The 10382-nt window shown below is 38.8% G+C and overlaps 1 protein-coding gene across 1 annotated transcript; it reads left to right on the top strand.

Moving 5' to 3' along the window:
* The first annotated feature begins 1254 nt into the window (after positions 1-1254).
* On the top strand, positions 1255-10298 carry dus2 (dihydrouridine synthase 2). Its single transcript, XM_080842892.1, has 16 exons — positions 1255-1355; positions 1750-1920; positions 2023-2068; positions 2249-2340; positions 2431-2474; positions 6113-6173; positions 6423-6470; positions 6655-6720; positions 6827-6897; positions 7318-7404; positions 7489-7657; positions 7814-7935; positions 8082-8225; positions 8547-8634; positions 9026-9099; positions 9320-10298. Exons 2-16 carry the CDS (start codon positions 1765-1767, stop codon positions 9603-9605), a joined length of 1554 nt encoding a protein of 517 aa, XP_080699018.1. The 5' UTR covers positions 1255-1355; positions 1750-1764; the 3' UTR covers positions 9606-10298.
* The last annotated feature ends 84 nt before the right edge of the window (positions 10299-10382 follow it).

Genomic DNA, 10382 nt, shown 5'->3' with positions numbered 1-10382 from the left:
ATTTCAAATGGGCACCCCAAAAAATTGCCATCACATCATTTGAATTTTCCAAATCTAGACGTGATATTCTCATATATTTGAATGACAATTCTCATATATTTGAATGACAATTCTGTTAATCAAGTATTGCCTTAAATTATTATTTACATTGATTTAATTGGAATTCAGCTGTAGGCATGAGATCTGTATCTTGGAGACTAATTGCATCCACAATTACTGCAAGCTAGACTACTATGCAGTAGACACAACACAGGAGGTCCCTGGGCCTGAGAAGGGAAGGGAAGGACTTTAATGTGGCTATAATATGGAATTTCAAAGGTGCCTAAAACTAGACTAAATTGTAATGAGTTTTCAGTCAGTGGAGCCAAAATATAATGGTTGAGCTTGGTTGCTTGCTAAAATATATTGGTTGAAAACAGAAAGGTGTATTCAGTGTCACTGCAGATGGTTACACTGGAAGGCTGGCAGATTCATCCTACAACCTGCATTCAACGTTGTACTGAACACAGAAAACACAGTACTGTACAGATTTTGTTCTCAGATATCAGTCTGTAAGGCCCCTCAACAACATATGCGCACAACATATGCTTGATGGCCGCAACAGAGCAAGCACACTCTCGCAGTTTGTTCACGAAACGCATTCTAGTTGTAATTAGGAAATGAATGTCATTGCAAGGTAATAGTTAATTTCATTTCATTTAGAAATGGACAGTTATGTGTGTGTGCTCCTCTTTTCATGTCAACTGTCTGCCTCGTTCCTTTCAGGATGCGTTCAGCCAGAGACTGCTGAACCGCCTCCCCTCACAAAGCACACCTCCCTAAAGTGAGATGAGGTGTATATTGTATGCACAGTCTGATAGCTTCAATTGCAACTGCAATGTGTGGAAAAAGTAGTAAGTGCTGTCTGAAAGAGCAGTGCAGCAGTGTGATTACACTTTGCCAGCTTTGCATGTACACTGACTGGAGTTCATGACTACAGGTTCTAAATCACAAAGCACTATCTGTGTAGAATACACAAAGAGACATTATTATTATGTTCCGCATAATGCACTGATCTCAAAAAGAAACAGTTTTGTCAATTGAGAAAAGCTGTAATGGATGACCACAATCCAATTCCATCATTTGGCCAGCAGGAGGCTTCTGGTTGATTCTAACCAGCTAAAGTTGTCACACGGAATGGCAGTCTGTGGCATAGTCTATGGTCTGTGGTGTTCATAGACATGTATAGGTGGTGTTCACTTGCTGACGTATACAGGAACAGGAAGTAGACTGGGTGTCGTGTGTTGAACTAACACATGTTTCGAGTTGCCTTTGCTGAAAGCCGGATGAAAAGCTGAATAAAGGCTGCCCTTTTGGTGAGAGATAATCATCAAAGAAAAATATTACGTAATGAAATGTCCTCGCCTTCACTAAACGAACAGTGTTAGTTCTCACGTCATCATTCCTACAGTTCGATAGCTACCCAATACATTAGCTAGCTTAATATTTCAAAACTAGGTATAAGTTATTTAGCAACGTTGCTAGTTATGAAGCAGTTGATTTTTGTAGTTACAGCCGTTCTATGTTTTTTGCATAGCTCTATACTGATCATGGCTGTCCGGGAAAGGGAGCTGGTGGTTTTTAAACCAAAGCCTTCTGAGTGCTCTAGGTAGTCCTTATGTGGGCTAGTGTTAAGGGCTTTTTTGTTGCTGATCTGATGTATGTTTTCCATGTCACATGAACACTAACTTAACTGTTATGTAAACACAGTTGAATCACGTCTGTATGTGCCGCGCATCAGCTGGATACGTTAATACCATGGCTGAGACCGCTGAGCTGAGCTTTCGCAATAAAACAGCCCTTGCGCCGATGGTTCGATGTGGGACATTACCAATGAGGCTCCTTGCGCTGGACTACGGTGCTGATATTGTGTATTGCGAGGTAGGAGTCGGGAAAGTGCCCCTCATTATCATTGTGTGTATCTTAATGTTGTGGGTGCCAACGAGAACTTGATTATCCATATTTCATATTTTGTTTTCACAGGAGCTAATAGATATTAAAATGGTTCAGTGCAATCGAATTGTAAATGGTATGTATCCCCGCCCACCCCACCACCCCTTACTCAGACTGATGGGTTATAAATGCTGGAGTTCATGGTTAGTTAAATGAATGCACTAAGAATACTGTATAGACAAAGGCAAAACTGTATTCAAGGTCTCTTCCAAGTTGGTGTGTTGTAATCTTTTCTTCAAATATCTTCATGTCACAGAGGAGCTGGAGACTGTGGACTATGTTGCCCCAGATGGCCGAGTCATGTTTAGGACGTGCAGCCGTGAAAAGGACAGGGTTGTCTTCCAGATGGTAAAGATGAATGTTTGTTGCATAGTATCACACATCATACATGGTTTAGAAATTATATTTATTAAGAATATTCCTTCTTTTCTCCTGAAGGGAACAGCAGACCCACAGAGAGCTTTGACTGTCGCCCAACTTGTGTAAGTTCAGAGTTTATAACAATGAATATTTGTTGTATCATTAGCAGCTTTAGCATTAGCTCTATTATTAATGGATATGCTGGGTGTACTGGGAGAGGGGCTTATGACCATAGATATATAGAATTACTAGATACATTATCCGCGTTGCCGGCCAACGGAGTCGAACGTCCGCAGAGGTCGGCCATCTTACCCCGGGCAGATTGCTCACCGTAACATTGTTGTGGTAGTGAAAAATGTACTTTTTAAATAACCATAGCTTGCTCAATTTTCAACCGATTTTTAAACGGGTTGGTTTGTTATAAACGTCAGAGATGTAGCTATGACACTATATACATATAAATACTTACAGTGCATGAAATGCCCCGTATTGTTATTCCTTCGTTTCTTATACTTATTATTCTTTGTACCGACTTCTGTGCTTAATTCAGCTCGAACACCTTAACGTAGAAACTTCATTCAAAATGTGTTGTGTAGGTCTTGTAAAGGACACTAGGATTATGTATTTCTCATATTTTTAAACGTTATACTTTTTAAAACATTAAAGAAAAACTAATACAATTTTTCCCATTGACTTACATTGGGCCATCATGACGTCATAATATGTCTTTAAACTGGCTTGCAACTGTGCTTCACTGACAATAATGATCTAAAGTAGGTACAATATTTCCCTATACAAATATACATCAAGAAATGATGCATGTTGAAATCCCCACCCTGTACAGAGATGTATTTATGACACTGCATACTTATGAATAATTATAATTATAACCATGGGTTTTCATGTGAAAATAACATTAAACAGAACAGATAGGTGTAATAAATACACACATGCACAAGGTGTTTTTATTACCTGAATACAGTAAAAGACAGTTAAAGACACAAAACTCAGGAAAACCATGACAATGTACAAGCACCGCCTCGCCATCGAAAGAGGCAGACACAGGCAGACCTGGCTGACCGGAGAGGTTGTGGGTACTGTACTTTTACAGTAAATTACTGGCTACTAGTTGCATTACTTTCACAATAATTTCAGTTATTTATTTTAAATATTTCACAGTAAAGTACTGTACATGTTTCACAGTAATTACCTGTAAACATTTCACAGCAAAATGCAATGCAACTACAGCGGTATATTGTAACTTCACAGTTGTCATGCCATTGGATTACTGTGATATAGCGGTATGTAGCTGTGGAATTACATCGTCTTGCTGTATATAAATTACAGTAATTGTCCGTTTTGTTATGCTTTTTACTGTAAAGGTAATGCAACTAGTAGCCAGAAATGTACTGTACATTTACAATTTAAATAACTCTGCAAAATACTGCAAATTTGACTTATAAACTGTGATTTATAAAAATGCACACGACAAATTCACATTTACAAAGACCACTCAAAGTCCACGCCTCTCCTTCGAGCCTTGTTCTGAGTAAATGCCCAAGATGCACCTGTAAACAATAAGCAAAGACAACTTTCAGTTTTACAGATTTTATATTGCATTGTTTTTAAAGGCACATGCAGTGGTGCCCCTTCCCCTTTAACCAAATCGTACACCAAATAAATTAGTATTGAAAGCCAAGCCAGATAAGAAATTGGCTTCCATCGTAGGGCAAAGACCTTAAAATACAGTTCACAAATATATTTTAAGAAAATATCATCCTTAAATATAAATAACAACTATAGCAACTTTGTAGTGATTCATGAATATAAGCTTAATTTGATCAAAATGTAATTTGCTAGTTTGATGAAACATTCAATGACGGATCAAAGTACAATAGTAAAAAGAGAAACACTTATTTTCCCCATCAGATGAAATCGTTTTTTGCCCCTTTGGCAAGGTGTTCTTTTTACCCCAACAGCCTGCTCCACTCTTGTTAACTGCCTCTGAAAAAGAATGGAGAGCAATTACTGACAGATACTGAGAGATAGTAGTCTAGCAAATACTCATGCATATCCTTCCTATTGACATGTAAAGACCACCAAATGAAAACACATAGTTTGCACCTTCCTAAGATATAAAATACTGTATTGTCTGTGATGCGAGCTTTTTGGAGAAACACAGCTTTGAAATTACTTAGTTGCTGCAGCTGGAGGCTAACATTAGCTCACTTTTGCGCATATTTGCACTAATAACTGCGTATTCTCGACCAAATAACTGGCACGCTATGCTTCTTAAAGACATCAGGGGACCATTACGAAAACACGTAATTTGAGCTTTCCAAAGATATGAGGCAAAGCTTCGCGGGGGTAAACGCCTTTAAAATGACTTAGCTGGTTACTGCAGCTGGTGGCCAACGTTAGCTAACTTTAACGTTCACGCTAATTCGCGTATTCTTCATCGAATAACTCGCACACTTGATCCAAAACATCGTTCATTTACTAACCCAGACAACAAACAATATTATAAAGTTGTGACAAGCTGTCTGTCAAACTTACCTTCGAGCTCTTCTATCATCCTCCGTGGATCCAAGTTCAACTGTCTCTTCTTCAGCCCACAATGCAGCGCAGTTGTTCAAACGTACAGTAATTTATTGGGTTATCTCAAAGGAGGATTTGAATAGAGTAGGCCTATATTACTGTGGAATAACAAAATGCTGTGAAATCACTGTATCATTTTTTTCACAGTAACTTACTGTGTCTATTGATTTCACAGTAAATTCTACATTACAACATGATATTGTGATTATTACAGTTGAAGTATGTAAAGTTATAATACGATCATTTATTGTGAAATAGATAGGTACTTTATTTATATCTGTATGGACAAATTCTTGTGTCCACACAAATAGCTGGAAAGCTACAAACAGTCCTGAAAATCGTTCATGTTAAGCGATCTCAGTCACTACGACTTTACTTCAATGTTCTTCAATGACTTGGTGGATGCAATATTACCGTTATTCGCTAACAAATATCAACAGCAACGAAATCAGGAAAGTCTAGTTTTTTCAGTTGACAAGATCATCTGCATAAAACATGTTGTAATCATATTCATAATTATGATTAAACGTGTTCGTACCTTTGTTAAATTACATGGAAAATCCTATTGGTTTGTTAAGGTTTACTATGGGCAGAGGCGAAGTTTGCCACCCGGAAGTAAGATATTTGTTATTGTGACGTCATGCTGAATTGTCGTATATTGTACATACTTAGAATAATTATTCTATTGTTTAGAACATTAAATGATTATTCATAAGTATATAGTGTCATAGCTACATCTCTGACGTTTATAACAAACCAACCCGTTTAAAAATCGGTTGAAAATTGAGCAAGCTATGGTTATTTAAAAAGTACATTTTTCACTACCACAACAATGTTACGGTGAGCAATCTGCCCGGGGTAAGATGGCCGACCTCTGCGGACGTTCTAGACTCCGCCGTGAGTTATCTAGTAATTCTATATATCTATGCTTATGACAACCTAACTATTTCTGAACATCAAGGCCTATTTAGTCTTGCACTGGCAGATCTGCTGCTACATAATGAGAGTTTTAATATCTGGAACAGAGTCTGGAGGCCCCCCCCCCCCCCAAGATGACCTCTTTCGTTTAGACCGTACCTGTTAAGAAGACCTCTTTCGTTTAGACCGCACCTGTTAAGATGACCTATTTTGTTTGCCTTTCCTTTGTGTTAATGCTGTGCAGGCAAGATGATGTAGCTGCCATTGACGTTAATATGGGCTGTCCTAAAGAGTACTCTACTAAGGTAAACATTGCCTAGGTGTCAGATTTGTGTACAGTAAGTAAACTCATCAGGAGATGGGAACAAATGATGCAATACGATAATTGTACTTTTTTATTTTATCAATTATATCATAGATTACTATGCTGTTTAGCTGGGGGAACTGTGATCATTATCTTGGACAGTGTTTCACCAGTTACTCCATCATGCTTGCTTACTCCATCCTGATAGTATTTTGTGAAAAGTGCTGATTCCTATCTGTGGCTCACACAGGGTGGAATGGGAGCTGCTCTTCTCTCTGACCCAGACAAAATAGAGAGGGTAAGTGCCACACGAGAAATCAGATAAGACAAACTAGTTCTCCAACCTATGTTTTAGGCCTGTTACAGTTCTCATGGCCACTGAATTTCAGTGAAATTGAATTCAATTGTTTTAATCCTTTCATGTTTGGTATGTCAGTCTGTGTGAATACCTGTCTGTGATCAATATTCTCTCCTTTTTGAAGATTTTGACCACACTTGTGAATGGACTGTCCAAACCTGTGACATGCAAAATCAGAGTTCTTCCATCAGTAAGTATGTGGTTAATGATCCATATGTTTCTCCAAATAAGTTTCTTTGATGAGAGTGTATGTTTTTCCATATGGAATGTTATCATTTATGAAATATATCTTTCAGCTGGAAGATACTGTAAGTTTGGTGACAAGAATAGAAAGAACTGGCGTGTCTGCCATTGCAGTACATGGCAGGTAAAGTATGACTGAAATATTTAATAGGTGGTGCATTTTTTGTTTTTACTTTGAGCTGGGCATCCTCTTTATAAGATCCGTAAACAAACAGAGGGTCAAAGTCATAAGCAACTAGAACAGAAGTAGCAGTGTTAAGTTAGCCATAACAGAAGTAGTTGTGCTAAGTTAGCCATAACTTATTCTGAAAAGAACATTTATTTGTTTTTTTTTGCAGGACGAATAACCACAATTCTTTTATCAGATATTTTCTTAAAGGTTAGATGTAACTTAACTTGTCAAGCTATGAGTTTGAAACTGCAGATTACGTTAGTTACAGTTATGCAGCTGCGGTGACTATGTGAATGTATGCTAGTGTTTAGAAGGGTGGCTATTAGCTTCTGTTGATCTCATGAAATACTCTCTCTGCACATCATCTATCAGGATGAAGGAGGAAAGAAATCAGCAACCTGTCCACTGTGACTACATCCAGGCGGTGACTGAGGCAGTATCCATACCTGTTCTTGCTAAGTGAGTCCAACACTTCACTACTTCTGTAAGGATTTCATAGTTAAACGTTGTATCTCATACTCTCTTCTATCCTTGACCTTGTAGTGGTGGCTCTCTTGATTTGGTGAAGACCCACTCAGATATCGCCAAGTTCCGTGAGGCAACCGGGGCTTGCTCAGTGATGCTTGCCCGTGCCGCAATGTGGAACCCCTCCATCTTTTTCAGCCAGGGCCCAGTGTCTATTGATGAAGTCATGAAGGAATACATTAAAATTGTGAGTTTATTATGGCAAGTCTCCTATTTTGTTTAATGATTTTAATATCCCATGTAGATATTATTATATAGAATATATCATTCTATAGTATATATATAGTAAAATACTTTGGATGCACATGTAAAATATTTAATGCAGGTAAACTTCTGTTTGTAGGCAGTTCGTTATGACAATCATGCTTTCAACACCAAGTACTGCCTGTGTATGATGCTGAGAGACAGATTGGAGTCACCCATGGGCAAACTGCTTCATGCTGCGCAAACTAATAAGGAGATCTGGTACACAACCTCCAGTCTACTATTTCTTCAACTTCCCTAGTCTCCCATACAGTATATGTGAACTTTGATGATTTTGTGAACTGTGATGGTGTGAACGTTTGCCAAAAGTATGTGCTGAGATTGGAGTATGTTTTTGTGTTGATCAGTGAGGCATATGGTATGATCAAATACTATGACGAAATTCAGTCAGAGCTACAACGGCGAAAAGAAGGCCTCCAGAAAAACAATATCAACCTAAGCCACCCTACATTAGACGGAGATGTCTGGATCATGCCTGTTCGGTTTGAGAGGTGTGTAAAGAATCAAATCAAGGCTTCACTCTTCAGCAAATTCTCATTTGCAGTCAATCATTCCCACACACTCAAATACAGGTGCCATTTTGCCAGTGTAAATTGGGGACTGCAGTTTCTGCTCCAAAAAAGAATGTGGAGAAAAAAACATCTGATGTGATCATGGCATAACAATGGATCACTCTTCACCTATTCATTGATAGACTTGCCAAATCCTTAAAAAAAATTAAGCAAATCGTCCTCCCTCATGATTCTGTGTTGTGATGTGATTTCACTGGCTAATATCATTGAAGTAATGTAGTATGTCTGTATGCTGGCCAGGAGAGAGTACCCTCCTCAGATAACACCTAAGATGTACCTGCTTGAGTGGAGTCGCCGGGAGAAACTGGAGCAGCCGGTGTATGAGACGGTGAGTGGAGATTCAAGAGAGATGACTGGACGCCCTCTAGGGAGGCCGTCTATAGATTGGTATGGCCATTGGAATGTTTTGTAATTAGTATCTTAACTAATTTGCGCTTTATGACTGAAATAACTTCATAAAAGATGAAGGTTAAGTGCTTTGACAGGTACAACTTACCTAATGCAATGGCTCGTACTGTATTGTTTGCCTAATCTTCAGAATGACAGTTTCCTACCAGCCAAGAAGTCTTAAAAAGTCATAAAAATGTGTTTGCTCTGGAAGAGAGCGAAAAGTTCTTTTCATCTCATTATGGAAAACAAAGAAACAAAGGATGATTAGCATGTGATCTTTGCAAATAGGATCTTTATGAATATCTGATCAGTGATGTTACCCTCTCCAGATACAGCGCAGCCAGGACAGAGGCTTCCAGTCCACTGTGACCATGGCAGAGAAGAAGTATAGATCCACCCTGTGGTCAGTAATGAATCATACATGTTATCCTATAATGCTGACTCCTATCTCAGCCCCCTGCCTACAGCCCACTGATACTGTTTTACATTGGAGCGTAATATGGACTGATGCCTTGGTGTTGCTTCTTTCGCTTGGCAAACTGCCTGTGCTTAGTGTTTAGCAGAGAATCGCAGAAGGTACGATGAGGGCAGAAACTAATCTGTGTCACCATCTTTCCCTTCAGGGAGAAGTCAAAGAAGTATGCGGAACAGGCAGCCGCCATTGTGTGTCTGCGTGTTCTGGGTTTGCCAGAGGGACGTGTGGGGGAGGAGAGCTGTGGACTGGTTAATAAGAGAAAGAGGGAGGAGAACACAAATGGGGAGATCCAGCCAGAGGACAGTCCAGCACCAGAGACAGACGGCAGGAAAAGACACATCACCCTGTCACCCCAGAAAGAAGAAGAGCCTACGAATAGAACTTGCACGCAACCTGTTGTGAATGGCTCACACCATAGTCAGACAACTTCTTAGCCTCATCATAGCTTCCTCAGAAGAATTACTGCCGTTATCGAATGTTTTAATAACAGAATGCCTTCTTTTCGAAGACCAGTAAAGGAAGGAAGGGCTGAAATCCATGCATTATTCAGTTCGAACTGGTCCACAAAGTTTAAGTTATGTTTTCTCAACATTCTAATACATGTCTTATGTGGGAAAGTGTTAAGGATTCAACTATGCTGACATGGTGTATCTTCGGTTTCCTTCAACATGCTTTCAGTACAAACAGCTTTTATTTCGAAAAGATGTTTGGCTCTTTATTGCATGATAGTCATGAAAATATTGAATTGTCTTCTCAACAGTTTTTATACACAGTTTAATTTCTCATCTGCTAAGAACAGACATTCTGTAAAGCTCAGATAAGTGCCTCTGTCAACATCATTCAGTTGTATGAAACTAAACTGAGTTCCTTTACCATGAGTTATGAATGACCCGATTGAGCCTGTAGAGGGCAACAAAGGTGTATTTGTTGAGTAAGGAAGTGTTTAACCTTATTCTTAATTTTAAAATGTCTTACAAGTGTGAGAGAAATGACGTGTCAATTTAATTTCACTGTTTCGAATTTCGTTCAAACATTTTATTATTTGAAACTGGGCTTGGTTTTCATGTGAGCAACGGTGCAATTTGAATGTAAACGTGATTCTGGTATTATCAATAAAGCCTGGAAATTGTTGCATTTAAGTTGAAATACTGTCATGTCGAATTGTGTTACGTAAGGTAACCAACACTTCAAAGGCAACACTTCAGTGAGTG

Source organism: Sprattus sprattus, assembly GCF_963457725.1.
Source record: "Sprattus sprattus genome assembly, chromosome: 7".
Taxonomy (NCBI): Eukaryota; Metazoa; Chordata; class Actinopteri; order Clupeiformes; family Clupeidae; genus Sprattus; species Sprattus sprattus.
Note: the sequence above shows the minus strand (reverse complement) of the source record. Positions and strands in the feature narration are given on the sequence as shown.

Excerpts from the sequence above, each read along its gene's own strand:
- dus2 (XM_080842892.1), top strand. The coding sequence starts at position 1,765 with ATGTGCCGCGCATCAGCTGGATACGTTAATACCATGGCTGAGACCGCT. Across the intron at positions 7,405-7,488 it reads TCCATACCTGTTCTTGCTAA|TGGTGGCTCTCTTGATTTGG; the intron begins GTGAGTCCAACA and ends TTGACCTTGTAG. Across the intron at positions 9,100-9,319 it reads AAGTATAGATCCACCCTGTG|GGAGAAGTCAAAGAAGTATG; the intron begins GTCAGTAATGAA and ends CTTTCCCTTCAG.